At 39.8% G+C, this 23,599-nt stretch overlaps 1 protein-coding gene across 2 annotated transcripts in view; it reads left to right on the forward strand.

The window, feature by feature from the left end:
• CRYL1 (crystallin lambda 1) overlaps positions 1 to 23,599 on the forward strand; it is a 50,236-nt gene that overhangs the window by 2,283 nt on the left and 24,354 nt on the right. For both annotated transcript variants that reach the window (XM_041487404.1, XM_041487403.1), the window contains exons 2-4: positions 539 to 646; positions 7,507 to 7,633; positions 19,609 to 19,770. In XM_041487404.1, coding sequence (XP_041343338.1) covers positions 539 to 646; positions 7,507 to 7,633; positions 19,609 to 19,770 — 397 coding nt within the window. The remainder of the gene's footprint in view (positions 1 to 538; positions 647 to 7,506; positions 7,634 to 19,608; positions 19,771 to 23,599) is intronic.

A 23,599-nucleotide genomic window follows, 5' to 3' on the forward strand; every position in this document is an offset into this window, starting at 1 on the left:
CATGTGCTTGTGGTACTTTCTGAATTGCTAAAGACCTGTGACTTCAGTAGCTGGGCCTTGTATTTTCTGATCACCTCTGAAGCAGGATCCTGCACTCTGGCATCAGTGGACTGCTGTCTGTGTTCAGTCTATGAGCTGAATTTATTCATTTATTTATTTATTTATTTTTGATCTCTTTAATGTAAATGCATTAACCAAGTCCAGGTTAAGATTGTGGCTGACAAAAGTGTTGGTGATTTAGTCCAGTATCCCAAAGTACTGGTTCCTCCAATTTGAATTCTGATCTCCTTTTTCTGTTTTGTTTTGGGTTTTTTCTTTTCCATTATTTTTGTTCCAGCTTTCAGAGAACCTGCTATACACAGCCAGCAAAGGGTATTTCTCTGTTAGAGAGATTTGTTTCTCATCAGTATGCAACTGATCTTTTTATCAAATATCAAAGAGTCCAAACTCTGGTTTGATTTTTGCAATGCTTTCAAGATCTCCTTCCCCCTATTAAATGCTGGTTTATTAATTGCCTGATATTTCTTTTTTTTTCCAGTGGACTCATCGGTTGCAGCTGGGCCATGGTGTTTGCTGCTGGAGGCTTCAAAGTGAAACTTTATGATATTGCACAAGAGCAGCTAACAACTGCACTGGAAAATATTCGGTAGGTAACCTGACTTGAAATAACCAGGGTTGGAATGAAACTGTGGGATTTTTGTAATTTTGAATGAATAGCCATATCCTGTTATTTCAGGGAGCATAGATTTTAAGCTTTGAAGAAGGCTTTAACTTAGAAGTACAGGTTAAGATCAGATCTGTGCTTCCAAATGTCACTGACACTTCTGAAGAGAAATTTCATTTTTAAGTTATTCAGGATCTTAGGTTTAAATACAATTTTTAAAAATAATGCTTACCACCATTAGTTATTTATAGGTTAGGTTTAAAATATATGAACGTAAGAATTTTTCCACAGAAAGGCAGTAACAACCCTTTCAGAGTGGAGGTAGGTTAAGATGGGTTGTTGAGGAGCCCTGCTACAGTTATCAGCATTTTATAAATAGTTTTTAAACTCTTAAATTGGTGTTTTTGAGTCCTAGAAAAAGAAGTTGCTAGTGTCATTGCTCAGTTACAGTTGAAGTAGGAAGTGTCTTCAGAAGGTGTGCCAGTTTGAGGGTGTGAACGTGATGTCGCTCACACCAGCTGACTCCAGGAGGCCTCCAGCCCTCTTCTGTTGCCCATGGCACTGTGGCTAAATTTAGCCACGTGCTTTTGGTACTACAAGAGCTGCAAGTTCAAGTCTTGCCTGGCTGCTCCCCTCCCCCAACCTTCAATGCCAACAAGTTCATTATCTATTCAGTCACTCTTAACTGGATTTCTTCCAAGTATTTCTCTAACCTTCCCTTGAACTGATATAAATCCTTCTGTGACCTCCTTACCAAAGGACTTTGTGTTCTGCACATTTACTGCTCACTGCATGGGGAGCTGTTCCCTTGGTTTGTTTTGAACCTGGCACCTAAATTACTTTGATTGACCCCTAGTTCTTGTGTTAGAAGAACTTGGTCCTGTGCACCCTCTTCTTGCTGGGCCTGAAAATACAGTTTTTATCTGCCTGTGAGTGAGGGTGAAAGTATATTTATAAAGTGGTTATGTGCACAACCTTATTTTGTTGTTTTATCAGCATTTAATGCTGGACTTCAGATGACTTCACAATTAGCATCAGCCCAAATGCATCAGCTCTCCCTTCGTGATGCCTTGGAGTGACATGGTGTCAGCTTGTGTGTCAGCTGTATGGGGTGTAAGGTGCACCTGAAAAAAGGTTGTGGTGTGTTGCGTCCTAATTGCTTTCTGTAACAAGCCTTAAAGCAAACTGGATTGACTTCAGGAACCCCTTGTAGATCAGGTCAGTTGTTAGAGTTCAGAAGTTAAGTAGTATGTGATGTCTAGTGAGATCTGCTAAAAAAGGCTTGATAACAGAAGAGTGGGAAAATCCATCTCCTCTTTTTTTTTCTTTCCAGGTAGATGTTAGACCAAACATCTCTGTTGCATCACCTAGGTGACACAAACTTTTTGGGTTTTTTCAGAGTTGCTGTCATAGTTGTAGCCACAATGAGATTCTGGATTATTAGGTGGCAGCTTTGTGGTGTTCATTACTAAAGCCAGTATTTGCCCCATATTTTTTCTTTTTCTAATAGCAGCATGAAGATGTTAGCCTTCCAAGGTTTTCAGCTTGGAAACATGAAGCATAGAATGTCAGGTGTAATGGGATAGAGTGCTATTTAAGTGGGTCTGTACTGTTGTGTGCCTGTGTGTGTTCTCCTGTAGGAATTCATAGAATCACCAAATGGGTCGTGTTGGAAGGGAGTACTGAAGGTCATCTAGTCCAGCCTCCCTGCTCAAGCAGGGTTTTCTGAAGTTCCTTGTATCCAGACAGCTTTTCAATAGCTCCAGGAAAGAGACCCTACAATCTTTCTGGGCAAGCTGTTCCAGTGTTTAGTTACCCTCACAGTAAAGGAGTCCTTCCTCTTGTTCAGGTGGAGCTTCCTGTATTCCAGTTTCTGCCTGTTGCCTGTTGTTGTACTGCTTGGCACCACTGAGAAGAGCCTGGATCCATTTCTTGACACCCCCCTTTCAGATGCTTATAGACATTGTTGAGGTCCTCTCTGTTGTCTCTTCTCAAGGCTGAACAGGCCCAACTCCATCAGCCTTTCCTTATAGGAGAGGAGCAGGATCTCCTCCCTCGACCTGCTGGCACTGCTCTTCCTAATGCACTCCAGGATCCCAATGGCCATCTTGGCCACGAGGACACTGCTGGCTCATGGACAGCTTGTTGTCCACCAGGTCACCCAGGTCCTTCTCTGCAGAGCTGCTTTCCAGCAGGTCACCCCCAGCCTGTACTGGTGCCTGGGGTTATTCCTCCCCGGGTGCAGAACTCTGTGTTTTCCTTTGTTGAATTCCAGACAGTTCCTCTCTGCCCATCTCTCCAACCTGTCAAAGTCCTTCTAAAGGGCTGCACAGCCCTCTGGGGTATTGGCCACTCCTCCCAGTTCAATGTCATGGGTGAACTTGCTGAGGAGGCACCTGCCCCTTCATCCAAGTCAACTTCATAAGTTCAAAGCAAGTTCACTTGAGTTCAAGGCAGGATTTGCCTTTTACATAAGATGATCTTAACTTATAATTAACTCGTGTATTTTGGCTATTGGAACACTCCAGTTAAAAAACCTAGTTTCAGGAAAACATAGTTTTCGTGACAAGAATACAAAGCTACACAATTTCTTCAACCACTATTTTAATGATTGTATCTATCAAGATATGGTCAAACTTCTTTGCACTCATTTCATAGCACACAACCTGCAGTAAATCACAGTGATTTACTGGTGTGATACTTCTGTAAGAGTTGGAGCTTGGGCAGGTAATATGTGCTCACAGGAGAGCAGCAAGGGAATGTCTGTCTGATAGAGCCAGCTGGTGACTGGTTCTCTGAACTTGATGTAATTTGCTTTCCTTTTTCTCTCCAAATAGCAAATACTTTTAGGGAAGTTTTAGGCTTAGGGGTTTTGTGGTTTGTTTTGTTTTAGTATTGGAACATATTTATTCCACTTCAGTCTGCAGTCCACAAACTTCTGGTGTGTGGAGGTGTGACTTATTGGGAAGAAACTGAAGTGTACAGATGACTATTTGCAGTTTCCCTTTTCCAAATAAAACAGGGTTTGAGTAGTAAGCAACACTCACTTCTAAAAGGAGATGATACTTCTTTGATGGCAGAAGTGATACTTAATTATTTTATGTTGTTGCCTTTTAGTCTGTTGGCCCAGAAGTCATTGCCTGTTATACAAATTCAGAACATCTCAGGGTCTGCTCTAATGGACCAACCTTTGGTTCTGATGAAGAAACAAACTAATGGACACCCTAATACCACACTGGACCTACTGAATACATGCTATAGTAGCCTGCCTTGGGAAATGTAATTTTTCATATCCAGCATGCTTTTTTCTGCATCGGTGTGATTCTGGTTTGAATGCAAGATTGCTAAATTTTGAAATAATGAGAATTAGAAAAACAAGTAGTATTCCTGAAAGTAGTCCTAAAACATAGGATGCAAAAATGCTGTAGTGCATGCCCCTCTGCCAAAAATAAATTTATGATTCTTGTAATACAGCAACTTTTCTAAGTAGTTACTGTGCTATTGTTTTAAACATAATTATTCTGCTGATAAAGATTGATTAATTACCAGGCTTACTGGCTTAGTCTTCCAGTCTGTCTTATGTATTGCTTTGTTGTGTTGGTACTGTATATATCAAGGGCAAAATGCAGCTTGGCTTAGGTCTTCTTTGATAGTTTTATATATCTCTTTTGAGGGGAGAACTTCTAACTAGGTGATTCTTTTCAGAACACAGTTTGATTTTGAGTGCCTGATGCTGGCACATCAAGCTTGTGCTAAATCGTAGGCTTGATTTTACCTTTTGATTTTATCTCTTCCCACCCACCACGCCCAAAAGTGGAATTAACTAGATAGGCAAAACTGCTTCACTTGCAGAACTCACTAGAGAACATATTGATAGGCTTTGGAAGGGGATAGATTTCATCTTTACAAAGGTTCTGTCTGACTGTTCTGTCTGACTGAGTTGAAAATACCTCCAAAGGAAATGTTTTTTTCACCTCATTCCTATGTGGTAGCCAGTGCCCATGGCAGCTGGAACAAATTATTTCAGTAAGGATGATTTGTGTAATTATTAAAATTGTGTTTTGAGAACAGTTACGGTGCTCACATTTGCCTGGTATGCAGAGTAACAGGTTGTCCAAGGAGTCAGTGAAATCTCCTTTCCTGAAAGCTTTCCAGCTTGGTTACACAAAACCTACTTGGTCTGTTCTGTCTCGGGCTAGATATGAGTGATGTTTTGGTGTGTCCTCACCATGCCAACTACCCTCTCATTTATCAGACAGTGCTAGATGGTAGTGCTTTGACTGCTGAATATTTCTAGTCTTTGGGCAACAGCAGCTGGCTGAACTTGCCACTATTTGCTGGTTGCAACCGTGTGTGCTGAATACAACTGCTCAGTAGTGGCTGTGGATAAAGGTGAGGCAAATGGGGTGTGAACAAGGTGAGTTAAGTGTTAGCGTTGCTTTCAGGGTCCTTCTGTAAAGACTTTTAGAACAGGATTTGTAACCAGAAGCATCCCAGGCAATTCATGTGATTGGGAGTGTTCCTATAGATTGGATGCCTTATCCTGAAGCAAATACTAGCCCAGTTCCCAAAATAATGGGATGTGGGCAGACAGGTACAACGGTAAAACTCTGGAGATAGATGAAGCATAAGCTCAGAAAGGAAGTAGTATTTTCTTATTGATAAGAATTCTTCATTCTTCAAAGACCTTAGAAGTATTGACCGAAACTCTGAGCTGCACATACAATAATACATCTGCAGAGTGAAGCTGTGGATATGGCTGCAATGATTGCAGTCTAGGGTCATCCGAGGGATGATCCCCTAAAAATTTAGGCTGTCTTCATTAGAAAGTCATCCAGTAGAGGTCAGTGGTGCACTGCTCTATGTACAAACCTTTGTGTCTTAATCTATGCCAAGTATCAGGGAACACTGGTTTCCCATAGTTCTTCAGCAATCTCATACCCCATGGAAATATAAAGATGGTTTGGTGCTTGAAAGACTAAAATTTGTTTGTGGAAGAAAACAGCCTGAGTGGCAATAACTAGATTGGAAAAGGTTGCAAGAAATTAAAATTTCCCAGGAGAGAAAGCCAAAATTGAAGTAATGCACATATTTCCTACTCGATGTTTTAACTGACTTAAATGCATGGCTAACATGAAGATTGGTTATGTTAAAAAGAATGCTTTTTGTTTAGGAATAAAAAAAAAAATCAGTCCAGCCTCAAATTCCAAAGATGAAGATGGTAGTTTTGAAGGTTAACTAAGAAATGGTATTCTGAGTGCACAGTGTATTGTTAGTGGCTTATGACAGAAAAGCAGAAATGTAGAATGGTTATCACTGGCACAGAAGGAAAGATATGAAACAGGAGATGGGTGCTGCAGGCTTGGGGAAGAAAAATAGAAGCTGGATCATTAGTCTATGACTCTAGCTTTTTTGAATCCCTCAGTCACCAGTCATGTACTGTAATTTTGGAGAACCTGGGAGGATAAGACAAACGTAATGTTGCAATGAGAGTGAACAAGAACTTCACCCTCTTCTTCAAAGAAGGAAGTAATTCTGATATGATATTTTCAAATGTAACTTGTTTTGTGTTTGTGTTTGGTTTGAGGATTTTTTAAGCATGTGAGCAAGAGTATGCTGGATTTGGTCAAGAGCACCTGGAAAATGAACTTCTCATGAATGGATAGTAAAGACCTTTTGAATTATTCATCTTGCTTCACAAGGGGTGAGGGAGCCAGAAGTTTGGATTCTGTAGCTTAGGGCACCTGTTTCATTCCAGATGAAGCACTGGCATCTTTAGTGCTAGAAACTTTTAAGTGTTGGATGAAGTTTCTGTCCAGCATGCTGTATATTCCCTGTGACCTTGGGAAAGGGAGCTGGAGATCCCTGTTTACTATTCTTTGCCATAAATTGCTTAAGAAGTAGAAGTCTGTGCTTTTCAGCCATCCATTTGCCATGTCCTTAATTAAGTTGGTAGGAAGAATAAAGGACTTTTTTTCCTGCTGCTATTCATTAGGTCAATTTCCTCATGTCTTCATGAGGATGAGCAGTTTTTGCTGAATAATAACCAAAGGCTCAGAGGAGTTCTGTCTTGATGAAACTGATGAAAACAACTGATTTAACCATGATAAAGACTACATCAAAGAGCTTTAGGTTGATTGTGATCAGACAGATTAATCCCACCTAATTTCTGGCCATTGTTCCTCTTAGCAGTTTATAATGGTTTTGAAAAATGGCTTGCTTGTTCTGGATGTTTGAGGGCTTCAAACTGTAGAGACCTTTTCTGAAGAAGTGACATGTCCAGTCTCAGCCAAGGGTGTGTACTTGAGCATTCATTTCAAGTTTAGTAACTATTTACATTTTTTGACACTTGTTCGGTAGTCATTAAAAAAGCCCTCAAAATGTAGTGGCATGGTTTTTATGAAGGACTCTTGCCTGTATCAAATGTATTTATTTATTTCTATACTAGTAAAGAGATGTCCCTACAGTGAGGCTTTGTAGCAAAAGAGCTGTTTGTAAAACTAGATGAAGTTTATTAAAGGGACCTTGCTTCCCATTAAATATGAGCCAAAAAAACCTCTTGCTGATTGTGCACCAGTTAAAACAAATTTGAAGTGGTGACCATCTTACATCTAGGTGTAGATCTTGGAGCTGTCTGTGCTTGAAGAGAAGAAAAACCTTTGATAAGATGGGGGAGGAAGGAGAAATGACTGAAATGCACCTTTATATTTTTGAATAGAGATGTGTGCAGTGGCATGACAAATAGTGTAGTACATGGTTTGTTAAGAAGGTTTTTTTTTTTTAAATTGATGGTGGCTGAACAATGATAAAGTGTTTAAATGTGTCTATGTTGTTTCTGTCAGCAAACAAATGAAAGAGATGGAGAAGTCGGGAGTCCTGAAAGGAGCTTTGAGTGCGGAGCAGCAGTTGGCTCTCATTAGCGTTTGTACAGACCTGAAGGCAGCAGTAGAGGGTGCTACTTTCATTCAGGTAAGCAAAGATTTGCCAAATCCCAGCAAACGGTTCAGAAAGATGATTAAAAGCTATGCTACGCAGTATGTGGGCACTGGAGAGTTCAACATCATGACCCCATAAGGATCTAGTCATGCTTGTTAAAGTTCTTTCTAGCCTGGTATCCTGATGTGGGAGATCATGCCTCTTTGCAGAATTTCTTACACTAGAGTCCTTGCAAGTTCATTCTGAATTATGGGGGGAGAGGCTGGCAGCTAAGCTGAGAGGAAACTGCTGTCCTCCATGTATAATAATGACTCTACCTGTTAAAAAGATGAATGTAAAAAAGGTTGGTAGGAGATTTTTGGCGGACAGATTATCACCCAGAGAATGCCACACATTCTAGAGCTGGGTCTAAAATGTGTGTTTTCCTCTCCAGGTACCTAGTGAAGGCAGGGAGTATGACATATGGGATGACTGTTCTGACTGTGAGGTAGTGCTGCAGCCAAGCACAACTATCCCAGAATGCTAGAGTATTAAAACCAGGGTTGATACATAGGTTTGAAATCTGTGCTGCTAAGTAAAATTGGAATGGGGAACAAGCTGAACTGCTGGGACTGGTAGCTTGTGGCTACTTAATTATTAATAGTGGATTGGACATAGTGCAGAGAATAGGATAATCTGGGATCATTTCTGGGATAAAGTATGAATGGGTTTTCATTAGGATTGGCATGTTATACCCTATATGGCTCCCCTGTATTATTCCAGTGTTGTACCCTTAGCTGTCTGTACGTGTATGTGTGCTGCACTCTCGTTTACAACTTACACTGTTTCAGGCTGTAAATTCCCAGTCTGATCAGCTGCAACACAACCCGAATAGCAAACTGAACTGAAAAGAGCACAGGCTTCCAGACCTTTTATTCCTCCCAGTTTGGTGAACTAAGGAGGACAGAATGGGAGGCAGGGCAAAGCCTCACACTGAGAGAAGTCAAGGTGTGGAGTCAAGGAGTCAAGGTACTCTAGCTTTTTACGGTGGTACACTGTTTTGTGTTCACTCCTTTTCTTCATAGCATGAAACTATGTATTCAGCCCTTACTCTTAAGAGTGTCTTACTCTTTCATCACTAATGAGCTCAGAACTTGTTAGTTCGTAGTATTGTCTTCATGCATTTATTGCCTACTGGTCCTGAGTTTAATTTGCAAATTTATAGTCTAATCACTCAGTCTTGTAAAGTCCTTCTGCAAATGCTTGTGGTTGTAATAATGATGGCCAACTTAAATTTTATGAGCTAACTTTCAGGTCATTTATGAATGGATGTAACAAAGGGCACAGCTTTCTGTGAAACAGCATTGGCCAGTCTGTTTCAGTAAGAACTGACTGTTCTTCCTGCCTTCTGCTTATGAAGGCTGTCTTCTCATTTCCAGTATTCTCATAGTTCTTCTTGTTTTCTTTTGCTGTTTCAAGCATTTCTTGCTACCTGGTATATCCATATAGTGTCCTTACTTTCTCCTGTATGCTACCTGTAAGGGTCTGATCCTTCTTAGTGCCAACCTTGTATCTCTTTAGCATTCTGACTTCTATTTTACCATCTGCTTTTGAAGTTGAACCTAGCTGTGATGGAGTTCTTGGCTCTTGTTGCTTTGACAGGGATGTTGAGTTTTGGTATGCTACTGGTCCCATGAGAGAGGGTCTTTGACAAAATCTTAAGGTTTTTGAACAAGGTCTTGCATGCAATGTCATATTAAATCAAGGTTCCACCACTATCAGTTCATTTGCAAAATGGGCATTGGGAAAATGTTGCAAAATCAAAGTAATTTTCTCTTAGAAGAAACCTGTGGAACTCATTTGGCCCAACCCATTGCAGGACCAACTTGCATCAACTTGTGCAGTTGAGTTTTGGGTAAGCACTTCTGGTCTCTCTGGGTAACGTGTTACAATGTTTGATTGCTGTCACTGCAACTTCTCCCTAATATCTAATTGAGGTCTCATCTTGCAACTTCAGTCTCTTGCCTGCTGTCCTACCAGCCTGCACCTCAGAGAACTTGTGTGTTCCTTTCAGGTAGCTGAAGACAGCGGTGTTGTGTTGGTAGTCTCCAAACAGCAACAGTGTACCTGGGGTAACTGCAGCTTTCTGGCACTATTTTATGTTTCCCTGGCCCTCTTGATGTCTCCAAACATGTAGTTGTTTAGTGTATCAATAAAAAGAAAGGAAATAGCTGCAGTATGCCCATGGATAACAACTCATATGTGTGAAACATGGTTGGCACTATCTTTATCAGCTCTCCAAACTATAGCATTAAAGTTTAGTTTTATTCAAAGTCTTAACAAATGCACAATGGAAGCGGGCAGGCAACTTACTTGAAATAGACTTTAATTTTCTCTTGAAGGAGGGTGGTGGAATAGAATGAAACAATCACAGCCTTATTTCAGCAGTGAGCAGACTATACTTTATGACTGAACATGTTAAATTTAAGAAATGCTGCTTAGTGCAGCTTTAAATGTGGAAGGACAAAATGTACTAATTGTAACTTATGAGCTCAAGTGTTCTGACTTTTAGTTACTTAAAAAATTAAATATTGGTTGCATTAATCTTAGTCGAATATAGAGGACTCAATTTTCATGCTTAGTAATATAACCTGCTCATTAGCTTATTTCAAAATTTTCATGAGAACTCCATTTCTTTATCCTGGATTTCAGTTGGTTAAATCTTAACTTCTTTTCAAATCTGGCCTTTGTAGAATAAGTCCACTTAAAGCTTTAAAAAATTTCATTATGTTTGCCCTCCATCAGTAAATCCTTTAGACAATTGCCTTCTAAGTAGTTTTCATAGGACATAACTTAAAACAGAAGGGATAAAATAGTAAAAAAATGGAACTTCCTAAGTTATATCATTGAAGATACAAATGGGAAAAAGATGCAACAGATAATTAGGACTGAGAAGAAAATTTATAACAGTGATGTCTTGAACATTTTAAAAGGTTATATATTTTCTCTCCTGAGCATTTTCATGAAGTAACTTGTCTTGCTTAGTGTGCTTTACATCAACTTCAGAAGGAAATTAGTCTGTGTTTTGCTCTCAACCTGAGTATTCACACAAGTTCACTTCTCAGAACTTTCCTATGCTACTTGGAATAAGTGCATCACCTATAGCATGTAGTAAGTGTTTATATCACTTAAAAGCTTTAATTCTGAAATAACTTTTCCATTAGCTGAAAACTCCATGGACATAAATTAATTGATAAATTAATGAATAAATTAATGGATAATGTTCCTGGTGTGGGACTATCATGGGTGAGTTAAATGATTCTTATTTTTGTACTCTTAGCTTTCCTGCGTAAATATATGATTACTTTTGTTTTCTGTCTTTATGTGACTAATTTCTGTCTTTATGTGACATCTTAGTTCTCCTTTGAGTATTAAAACCAGATTTTAGTGGATATGTGTCTAGTTCATAAATAAGATAAATTGAAAGAAGTGCAGCACTTGTATGATCTCTCACCACAACACTAGTAAAACAAAACCAAAGGTTTTAAATTGAACAATTTACTAACTGAACAATAAAGTTTGCTAGCTGTTAGAGGAAGATTAGATGGCTAACTATTGCTAAGATCTTACTCTTGACACCTGAGCTGCTGTGTATTTTGGTGGCTTGTGAGGGCTGGCTGGGCTGGTTGAAGATGAGCACAAAAGGTCACTGAGAGATGATCTCTGAACCCGTCTGTTGTGCTGTGGCATTGAATACAGCAGACTGGGCAAGGGGATGAATTAAGCTTTTAACTTACATCTTGTGTTCTTGAAGTATTTATCCTTTTTACTTGTAAAAGAACTCTGCCTAAAAGCCTTAGAACAATATCTTCATTTCCTGCCCACCCCTTTAAAAAGAGAGTGTGTTCTGCCCCCTCTCTTCTTCCCCCCCATTACACCTGCACAGGCTGTTGAGCTGGTGGAAATGACACTTATAGATTTGCAACCTGGTTTCTTTCAGATCTTGCTGGCTCTTTCATCTTTTCCAGTTAGACATATTTTAAAAAACAGTGTTAACAACTTTCAAAAAGTCTGGTGGTGCCTTCAGGGCGCAAAATCAGCATTGACTTTGGAGCTTTGACAACAGGTGTCTTATGTCTCTGGTCATAAAAGTTAGTTTTTGACTGTCTGTTACCAGTTTCTACTTGCAGCTTTTGTTTGGCTTTCCTGATGTCTTTCAAGAACCTTTTTACTTCTGGGGATGAGGGAATGTCTGCAGACAGTAGGTGAAGATATCTTCAGCTGCCCTGAGCTCATAGGCTGGAAGAACATACCATTTTGGAAACTCTGTTAGTCACAGATCTCTGTAAAAACAAAACTGCTGGCAGGCAGAGTGTGCAAGCATTGCAGTAACATGGCTTCTTCTGAACTGAGCCCTGGACAGACAAACATGGGTCTGTTTGCTCTCAGCTAGGCAAATATAACCTTAGGCCTGGTTTTACTCTACAGAGCTTAAACACTGGCCTGGGGCACCAGAAGTTGTGTTTTGGCTTTTGAGGGAATAGGTTTTATGCATGGGACCTGACCTGCTGTCTTTGTAGAACTTTTGAGAACACTCTTTCTAATTTTAAAGGTTTAAATGATCAGATCTTAAAGACTTGCTGTAAAACATTTTATGAAGTCAGTGTCGGAAACAGCCTGCCAGTGTCACTGTAGTGGTGCTGCTGCTGAAAGGACTTACATCCTTCCAAATTTTCTCACATTTATTTTCCATCTATTCTGTGCATGTAACAGCTGGTGTCATCTACCATTACAGTCTTGAATATGGTTTTGGTCCTTGTTTCAGGAGGTTGTCATTGCCAAAACTGTCCTCCTGCCTGACAACTAATCTTGCTCTTTGGGATCTCTTCCAGTGCTCCCTGGTCCCTTTTCTGGGTGGTGTTGTGTTTCCATTGCCTTTCCTAGATCACTTTCCCTATTTTTCAGGGTGGATGAGATCAGGGTAGGGAAAACCAGAGAAAATCTAGTACTTTGAGAGAAGATGTAGGGAGGAGGATGTCAGTCAACTACTTTGAGATCTTATTGCCCTTTCCTGAGGGAGCAAAAAGGATCTTCGTCTGTCACAGCCTGATTCACTTGTCTGTCTTTTGAAAGTTTTGTTGGACATGTGACCATCATGGAAAATGATAGATCTTTTCATGCCATGATACTAACAGGAGAAGAAGCAAACTTGTCTTCATTTGCTGTATTTGCTTTAAACAAAAAAAACAGCCAAAAAGCCTCTCACAGAAATCCCTCAAACCCTCCCAAATTTGTCTGATTTTAGAGTATGTAGTTCTGAAAACTAGTACCTCCACAAATCCTTTTTTTTTCTTCTAAAGGTTGAAAGGACACTTGTAATTCAGTTATTTATTCTGAACAGTATAAAATGTCAGTGACTTGATATTTTTCTTGGTCAGATTCTTTAACAGAGTATATTTATGAAATGTAGGAAAGTACAAAATGTTTCCATCCAAGTGCTGGATTTCACCTCAATGTTATTTACTTGCACAGTATCTTGCAGTCAACAGTCTTTCATGTCACTCAAGAGGTAGTGATTCATGAAGCATCAGATTTCACATTTGTATGAGCTCATATGTTCAAGACAAATAAGAAGTTATCGCTCTAGATCTAAAGTGATTTATAACCCTAAATTATTTTTTTATATTAGGTTAGCATTAAAGTGCTGGTGCCTTTACCTGATCTTTTATGACTGCTTTTACAATAAGTTTCTTTATGTAGTGATGAGACCAAAGGCAGGCAGGATCAGTCATACCTAGACAACTGTCTGTCAAAAATGTGTTAACCTGTTCTTAAAATTCTCTTGTTGTATGATTCCTTCTCTTCCCATGTTCAGCATTTTGCTCCAGTGCATACATAACCCATAGAAAGTCTCTAACTGAAGCTCTGGGATGTGAAACTTGCATGCCTGTGCTTTATTCATATTTTCTATAATTGTGTCACATGGTGATAATGTGGCACTCCCGTGCCTAGCAAACAGCCAGTCTGCTTTTCAGTTAAAGGAACTGCTGCCCTTATGACGCCTTCGTACCCTTGGCTTACAGGGTGGCAGTAGTTAGTAAGATAGTTCAGGTTCAAAATAAAAGTCTAGGTTACCAAGGTGTGTGGCTCGGTTTGGACTAACTAGAGTTGGTTTACACCTAAGGAGGCTTTTGTTGCAAATGATACTTTTGTTAATGATTTGGTTTTTGTTCATGAGCTTGAAACCATCTTGGAGGAACTTGTGTACCCACTTAGTGGAATGAGTATCTGCTGTGGGAAAGGGGCAGACAGGCAGATGAGCTCCTGTCCCCCTCTGTGTATCCCACTGGGTTGGGTTTCTGCCTCACATCCAGTTTCAGGGTTTTTGTGGTGGTTTGTTTTGGTTTTTTTTTCCCCTCCTTCTACCTTACTTTAACTGATCAAAATCCTAACCTTGCACTGAAAGGTGTGCAACAACCTGCGGCCTCCTTTGACATCAGCTGTGTGTGTGTCTCATCCCAAAGCCATGCAGAAGTGTGTGTGCCTCCTACCCAGCTGCTGGCCCTGCCTTTATCCTCAAGGAGGGTAGCAACACTTTACAAAAGGAGACTGAAGTAAATATGATATCCTATTACCGTCTTTGAAATAACGAATTTTTGTTAGTCACCTTGTCTTAATAATGTCTTGGTATACTGTTAGATGCACATACTGTCCATCTCTAAAGCACCTCAAAATATGCATCTAAAACTATTTTTCAGGAGAGTATGATGGAAAAGTCCAAAATACTTGAAGTCGAGTATTTGCATTTGAAATATGTAATGATTTTGAATTTTGTGACGTTACCAAACCTATTCAATGTATTAAAAATATATATATTTTTGAGCTAAGTTCTATTAGCTAACAGTTATATCAGAAGCAAAGTTGATACTTCTATTTAATAATTTGTTCTGATATTAAAAATACAGTTTTATGTCTCTGCTTGTTTCACTAGCTGAACTCCCAGCCTCTGCGGTCAAAATGTGATGTTTTTTAATTGCCAGTGGTGTAGTTCCCCAGGTTCACGTGTGTGACTCTTGTTTACTGACTGGAGTGCACTTTAGTGTCTGACATGGAATACAATAACAAAAGCACTCAAGTTTCCTGAACAGAAGGTGCATCTTCACTCTTCCAGAATAGAGATACACACCTAAACCCTGCAGGAACAGAACAAACCAGTATATCAACACAAAAATCTAAACAGAAATTATAATAATTAGGACTGAAATACTAATGATGGTAGTGAATGTTTGAAACACTCTTTTGCTTAAAATATAATTTGATGTGGATTCAATAAAATGGTGACTGAAACACAGCAATCTATATGCAAGATGAAACAAATAGATGGAATTTTTCTTTGGTAACTTCAGTAACCCCAACTTTGCCAGAGATGTTGGAGGAAACAGAACTGGCTGTCAAATGACAAGGTTTAATTTGTAGAGAGCTTATTCAGCATATGTACTTTTTTCAAAGAAGCTTTTACAAGAATCCTTTATTATTTAGCTACGGTAAAATTATATGGAATAATTGTATTTGACTGTACAGGTGCTATCTATAGATAGTAATTTGAAATCTCTCTTTAATTTAATTACATTTGCAGGTCTCCTTTTGAGGTATTTTTAATGTCTGTCTTAAATAGCATTCAGGTTATGTGTATAAAAATCCACAGGCCAAAGCTTTTTGTCGGTTTATATTAATCAGACTTTGTTTTAGAAATAAAACATTCACAAGTAACTTGTTAGATGAAAGTAAAACAATTATGCCTGTCTTTTCTGTGAAAGTGTTTTTCTAGTGAATTATAACTATAGAAGATAATGGAAGTATTTGTAGAAATGTATTAGGCACCAAGCTTTCAGAAAAGCTCCTTTTCTGAGATGCAGAACTCTTTGTCTCCTAATCCTGTGAAGTTCTTTATATTCCCGCAAAAAGCTGGATATAATGTGGTTCCTGTTGCAGGAGTGCTGACAGTCTGGGTCCAGCTTGTGGGATAGTTCGGTGCTTTGAAAGCTGCTGCTGTGGCCTCATTCTGTGAGAGGAGAAGGTTTCTGTCACTTGACTCTGGGAACTGTTTTACAGGAGTGCCTTAAAAATGTCAGCTAAATCACTGTCAGCACTGACAAGCTGAGGCTTCTTAAAATGCTGTAAGCTTTATATGTGTCTAAACAGAGCAGGGGCTTGTGGCGTGTTTGGAGATCCTCACTTAACTGCAGAAGATGAGGAGGATTCTTGTTGCAGTCAAAGTGGTCATGGCTTCTAAACAATTTACCTGCTGCTTAAAACCTTACTGAATTTACTGGAAAAGGGGAAGTTGCAGAACTCTAGAAAATAACTTTCTACCTCAGTTGGCAGCTGTGGTATGGCAGTGAAATGCAGCCCTTGGGGGTTAGGTGGTACAAGACAAACGTGAACAGCTGTAGGAGGGCGATAGCTGTGGGAGAGGAATAGGGTGTTTCTTGCTCTCCCTTGGTTTGATTGAGGAGCCAGTTGAGAACTTTTGGGTCAATATTAGCAGCACCACCAGTATGGGAGATTTTGTGGTAGACGTCTGCTATGGACCACTTGATCAGGAAGAAGAGGCCTTCTTCAGAAGCCTCACATTCATAGGCCCATGTCTTTATGGTGGGGCTTCAACCACGTCAGTATCTGCTGGAGGGACAGCACAGGAGAGCACAAAGAATTCAGAAGGATTGTGGAATGCATTCATGGTAACTTTAACACAGGTGGCTGGGGACTAGAAGAGAGGACATGTTGTGCTGGACCTCACAAACAATGAAGAACAGGTTGGAGATGTGAAGTTCATGGGGAAGTCTTGACTGTAGTGACCATGAGATGGTGAAGTTGAGGATCCTTGAGAGAAGCAAGATGAAAACTGGAATTACAGCCCTAGAGTTTGGGAGGACAACTTTGGCCTGTTGGGCCAAAATCTACTTGGAAGAGTCCTGTGGTATGGGATAGATTCCTGCAATGAAGGTGGGTCTAGGAGAGCTCAAGACAGATCTATCTTCACTTGCAGGAATGTATATATTATCATAAACTTTCATATTAAGATTGCCAGGGAAGAAAGACTTTCTTATGTTTTGAATTTGCACCAGACAGCATCTAGTCAGGAGGTAGGAATTCATTGTTATGCAGCAGTAGCTTTCAGACTTCTTTATTCAGCGATTCCTAATGCTGGTGACTACCATCAGACTCGTTATTGGGAAGGCTTGATGCTGCTCCCTGTGACGGGATCTCCAGATGATCTTACAGAAAGTGCCTTGCTTGTTGCTGAGTGGCTGCTAATATTTGACCTTCTGCATGCTAGTTTAAATATCTGCCTTCCATCTTATACTGCTTGTGTAGGATGTCTACTTATTTTAGGACCATACCACTGTGTTGCAGGGCTTTGCTTCAGGCCCTATTTTGTTTCTTTTGCCTCCCACTACTAATAAATTGCTCAGCAGCAATTCTCACTGATAGTCTAAGGAAAAGGTATTTTGCAAGATAGTGTTTTGGGGAGTGTTTTTCTAGAAGTTACAGAGGAGTTGCTACCTTGATTTATTTGAGAATGGATGGGAAGAACCTGGGAGATGCCAGCATTTAAATATAGGAAAATGAAGTTGTGCATTTAGATGAGCATGGATACATGTGGGAGCACAGATGGTGGGTGGCATGGTGAGAAAGCAGAAACACAGAGACACTGGATTTAAACAGATAAAACTCACTGGCTTTCCATGTACTGGGATTTCAGGGGTTGTGTCATGTGAGTGCACCTTCGTATTTAGGGGCAACTAGACCTCAATCACCATGTGGAGTATCAGTTAGCTGGGGAGGGAGTCTAGCCTGTGTTTATCTTTGTGTAGTTCTTTACTGGTTCACGTAGCTGCTGTGTATTCTCTGAACATGTGTTTGAATAGTGTAATTCCTGTTACATCTAAGCTTTTAATTCAATACAACACTTTTGGGAGATCGGTTTTAAAAATTAACAGCTGTCATGTTCTGATCAGACTCTTAAGAGATGTTTAATAAAGTTTAAATTAGAAGCCACATTTGTAGCAACCTTGTTTAGGTGACCAGGCCTTGGAATAAAGGTTTACTGTTCTCTGAAAGTGAGAATTATGATCTTCCCTAAGAAAAGGGCACAGAAATATACAGTGTCACTTAAAATGCATAGTGGAGCATGCTAACCTTTCTGCACTGATGCTTTGAGAGAAACTGTGTTACCTTTAAACCCATATCTTACCTGCTCTGTGTTTGATCTTCCCTTTCTCATGGTAAACAGAAGAGCTTCAGACCTCTCCAGGCTCCATAACTGACTGCAAGTGAGGTTCCTGTTTAATGGATTGTTTAGAGCTTAATTTTCCCCCTGTTCTTCAGGGAATTGGTGTCTCTGAGAAAATAATTGCATGCTTGAGAACAGAAGCTTTATTGCAGTGGTCCAACAACCTGAATACAATTGTGACACTATACAAGAAACTCCAAGCAAATGGCCCATTCAGAAACCTTACGTAACCATGGCAGGTTTGAGTTTCCAGCAGATTTGAATTTACCTTTTTGATTATCATCTGATGTGAGAGCAGGCTTAGAGTTTCAAGTTCACAAACCTATTCAAAGCAGCTCTTTTATTAGCTTGAACAGTATCTGCAGAGTTCTCATCATCTTTGGCTTCACTAAAAGAAACTATTTAAACTTAACCACAAGCGGGATTCTGGAACTATGAGCAGAGTATCATTTTGTTTTGATAAGGCTGTCTAATACTTTGGGCTCTATCTGGAGTTCTTAAATGACCCTGTTTATCTCTTCTGCATCATGGAACCTTTAGTACTGTTCCATGCAACTTATTTTTTAAGACTTCAAATTACTTTTAACCCATTTTTTGGTTTAAAAACTCTGGCCCTGGGCATTCTTGCCACAGAGTCTGTCTGAAGCAGCAGATATTAAATGTAAATTTTGGATTACATCAAATGTGTAGCCTTTTCCCCTAACCTTGCTGTGTGTAGTTCAACATAACAGAAAAGACAGAATGAAGTACTAGCAGGTGGGAGAAGGTTAGAGTTGGAAAAGAGCAGGTATTTTCTGTGTGTTTTAAAGGGAAGGCTGAGGTTTTGCAACTCTGGGATCCTGTTTGGATTTTTTTGAACTCTTCCAAAACCCCTTGAACACAGGCTGGCCTTCTTCCTCCATTTTCTTCTCATAGGCTGAAGACTTCTGTTGCTTGTGGGATCCACTGTAGTTATTATCCCATATCCTTCTGCTCCCAGACTAGTGGATCTTTGCATGCTCTCCCTCAGACATCTCCCGGAGATAACTTTGGAAATTTAGTGATTGTAGGTTGTGGCTCTTGGCTCACACTTGTAAAATTTCACACAGTGATGTAGAGCTGAATGTGCTGAGTAGCTTTGGTAGAAGTTTTGATAGCATTCATTCTACTTCAGGTGGTCTTCAGAAGTCTTTCTCAGTGACCCTCATACTTGAAATGCATACGTATCTTCATTAATTTCCACTCTAGGAGTTGTTTAAGCACAGGTTGCAGAGATGTTCCTTGGAATATCCTGCCATAGTTCTGGAGTTTTTAAGTTTGTCTTCTTTTGAGATACACCTGTTCATTTCCATCGTGTCTTGGAGAGAATACTGACTTCTATCATGTGAGATACTCTTAAAAAAAACAAAAAGGAATACCAAGTCTTAATCCTCTATATTGTGTTATCTCCCTGTGTGAGTTAAAGTCTGTATTTTAGACAAAGCAGAATATTTTCTTTTGCATTAAATTCTCCTGTAGGGTGTGGTGGTCCATCTTCTGCTGTACATAAACTCTTGGGCTTTCCATTTCTTTAACTATGGGAAGGTATTTTTTTTGTTACTGGCTCACTGGTAATATCTAGGCCGATTAAAACAGATGGTTTGTGCTGAATTCCTAGGTGTCAATCTAGGATGGGATCAGTGAAGTCTGAGATGTATGGATAGATACTATTGAACTACATGACTTCTAATACTGTTTTTTGGTTTTATTCCAGGAATGTACTCCAGAGAATCTGGAACTGAAAAGGAAGATTTTTGGTCAGTTGGATCTTATTGTGGGTGACAGTGTTACCTTGAGCAGCTCGACCTCTTGTCTCTTACCCAGCAAATTGTTCACTGGCCTTAAGCATGTTAAGCAGTGCATTGTGTCACATCCTGTAAGTATGATGGCATGTTTCCTTTTTGTGTAAACTGCATCCCGAACTCTTTCCTGCAGTCTGAAAGACTCAGAAGGGTATTTGGGGCTCTTGTGTGCCATTGTTAATGTGCAGGGCCAATTTTTCAGAAAAGCTGTAGTTCAGTTATTCTGTGGGGAGCAGCACTAATCTACAAAACTGAAAGGATGTTGCATGCTGTTGGATCAAGATATGTTCAGTGTGAGCTGTTGTGCTCATATTGGTGTGTGTTTCTCAAACTACTGGCTTTCGAAATGTAGGAATCCTATGTTTTGGGTACAAGCTCATAACATTGCTACTTTATTCTTGTGTCATTGTTAGTCTTTTCTAGTATCCTTTCTTAGCTTCTGTAGGGTAACAGTAAGAATCCAAACACTGAGCTGCATGTGCTGGTCAGGCTATATTGATAAAAGATGGGAAATTTAGACTCCAGTTTCTTCAGACTTGTGATGCAGAAGCAATATTCCTTAATTTCTGAAAGAAGAATTAAGGAATGATGAAATGGAACAAATTGGACTTGGAGCTGAATTTGCATGCTTCATAACCTGTTGAGATCCCACAATAACCAACTGAGACAGTGCAGTGATGCAAAAATGGAATGACTAGAGGTTGCAGCAGAACCTCAGAATGGTCAAAGGCACTTGTGGGCTTCTGTAGAGGTCTGTTTGGAGCTGCCAGACAGCAGTTTATCACATCTCTCCTCAGCATGGAAGAGCATTTTATCTTGATCATCACTGAGGTCCTTACTGCTTCTGTTTTCCACTATTCAAGAAGCTAATGAATTTGTTAACCCAGTGTTAGTCGGGTGGTCAGCTGGTCAGTTAAAGAGAACTGTTGTCATGAAGAGAGGCGCTGCCCTGGTCTCTGCAGTTTGGTAACTACATGATGTCTCTCCAGGGCATCCCTCAGAGTGTAAAGTAAATGTCAATTCCCTGGGCATCCACAAGAGTACAGAAATACAGCACTACTTTACTGTAGTGTCTCTACAGCTACCTGTAGCCTCCTGCTGTAGTGTCAAAGCATTTGATCAGTGCCTTTCTGATACCCCTCCACCACCACTGTGCCTTGGGGTGCCTGCGTGGCAAGGGGAACAAAAGGCTTGGTTTGGTTTGTTTCTGTATAACAAGTTTTCAATTTTTTTAATTATAAAAAAGGTCAAATTTCAAAATGTGTATCTGTGCCTAGATCTAGCCTTTCTCCAGTCTAAAATTCAATCGTTCCTTATCTCTTATTTCCAGAGTTGTAGTTTTCTCTAGTGCAAGAGAAGAGATTATGTCTCTTTAACATTTCTATATTAAGTAACTCTATATTAAGCAATACTGTTTCTTTTTTTTAACCAGCTCCTAGCTGCGTGACTGTCAATCTTTGATTTTACTGTACTCTTTCTTACTGTTTTCTCAAGCTGGTCTGTACCAGTTGACTTTGTTTAGTCTGAACTGCAGTCTTCGTAGGAGCCACTCCTGAAACCAGGTTTTATCAGATCTGGAAAGGTGGTCTCTGCATAAACATTTTCTACATTTCTGTTGTAAGGATATGTATTTTGTCAAAACGAACACTCTGGAGCACCTTAAAATGTCTAATTGTTCCCAAATGGTTTTGCTGTCCAACTGAGACTGGTTTTTTAGTAATCTCAGCTTCACTCAGCTGTACTGAGTGTATCAAAGAAGCTGTAAACCAATGTACTCTTCCAGGGGTCTTTCTGCATCTGCATCAGGAAACTTGCTTGCTTTGTAGTAGTTGCTGGCTTTGGGTGGGTTTTTTTTGTTTGGGTTTTCTTTTTAATTTTTTACTAAGATCTTGAACACAATAGTAGGATTTGGTGGCTGCAGGAAGCAAGCAGCTCTGCAAGACACTGAAAACAAGTCTGGAATTTGATACACCAGAAGAATTAAAAGCTAAAGTTGTAGAGCCTCTGGCGTGGGTGAGGGTGTTGAGATAAAATGAAAGGAAGTGCCCAAAGGGCAGAAGCAGCTCATCCCTTTGCTTAACATGGTTCAGTAATTAGAAAAAAAAAATCTCACAGCACAGCTGTATGATAGAAATGGACACAATACTTATGTTATGGTACAAAACAGGTACAGGTGTTCTCTGAAAGCAGTTTCAGGCAGTGGATCAATAGATGTCTGCTGCAGGGTGGTTCTCTTCTCATGTACTGTATATGTCTGCTAGATCACACAACTAGAAATATGGGGCTAGAGGAGACTGTGCCACTGAGTGAAGTCCCCTGTTGTACAGGAAACCCTGCAATCAAATAACTTTAAAACTGCATTAAACTCTCTCAGATTATTTTTTTAACTCCACTACTCCTGTTAGAAATTGTTTGTGTCTTCTAATTTTTGTTCCAATCTTCTCACTGGTCTATTAAAATTAATATTTATGTTTGTTGACAGCTTTTCTGTAACTTAATTCTTTTCGGCGTTTTCTTTGTCATCTCCTTTCTTAGCTGTGACTTGGTTATGCTAAGGTGACCTTCTGTTCCCTGAAATACTTCTCATTTTTAGAAACTTTCCCCCATTCCCTATTTCATCAATGTTCTACCACTTTCAGTTTTTACCAATATCTATTATCTCACTGCTGAAAAATTGTCTTCCTGTGTCTCCTCAGTGTGCTCATGAACACACCCATATGCTCCCTGTGCCAAGTTCATGAAATGGAATATTTCAATAAGATCACTGTCATCAGTAATCTTCGAAGAAATTTTTAATAGCCTTAGTCTCTCTCAACAATTAACTTGTCCTCTGACTGGAACCTGTGCTATACTTAAGGGTTAGAAAAGCCTCAGAGAATGTCTTGGTGCTTGCAGTGTTTTGGGTCTTGCTCAATTGCCTGGCACCACGGGATGGTGTCCACCCACTACACCGTTCTCAGCATTGCTGGTGGCACTGCCAAAGATACTGGTGTGAGAGGGGCTGTGTTGGGACACAAGGCCCTCTAAAAGGAATGAAGTATGTTACATCAGTAGTTAGAGCACATGTCAGACCCTGCAGGAAAGGGAACCATGTGAATACTGAAAAGAAAGAACATGCAGAGAGGAAAGGCTACTTGCACATTCCTGTGACTAATTCCTGTCCTTGCGTTTACAGGAGCACGGTTAAGAATAGTTGACTATAAGGGAGCATGATGAAAGAATCAGTAGTTAATTACCATCCTTCAAATGTCAGTGTTATTCCTGGTAGTAATTTATTATATGTTAGCCCCTTCTATTGCCTGGAGCTAGATGGAGAGCTGAATTTAACACCTTTAAGAGTACAGCTGAAGGACTGCTGCTTTGGAAAGAGAATGCATGCAGCTTAACTGTCTGTAACACTATGACCTGAAGAACTTTTAGCTGTTTCCAGGATGTACTTTAGGATTTTTTGGTTTTTACTTCAAAAATACATAACACAAAGCTCTTGACTTGATGAGAAATTACACTTGGGAAGAGTCAGGGAGAGGTAATTTATTTTTTTCTAAGTACAGTGTTTGAAGGCAACCTGTTCAACCAGTGTTGAAGGCAACATTTTCAAAGTATTTTTTATGTGATGTCTGTTACTGTATTTAGCATATATTTACAGGCTTGGGCCAGTAGCTGCTTATCTGTTAAGTGTTGCATCTTACAGGTGGTGTTTAGCAATACTTCTGTTATAAAGTTCCTGACTGTCTAAAAGGAAATGCCTTACTTAATTCGGAAAGACAGGTGGTGACCATACATCTTACAACAACAAACAGCCTAATATTGAGCAAACAGTTCCTCAAGTCAGAATAAAGTCTTCTAGTACTGTTTGAGTGCTGTCATCTCTGGTGTAGCTCCATGAATTTTGCTGGGGTTAAA

Source organism: Pyrgilauda ruficollis, unplaced genomic scaffold (assembly GCF_017590135.1).
Source record: "Pyrgilauda ruficollis isolate IOZ18807 unplaced genomic scaffold, ASM1759013v1 scaffold8, whole genome shotgun sequence".
NCBI classification, from domain to species: Eukaryota; Metazoa; Chordata; class Aves; order Passeriformes; family Passeridae; genus Pyrgilauda; species Pyrgilauda ruficollis.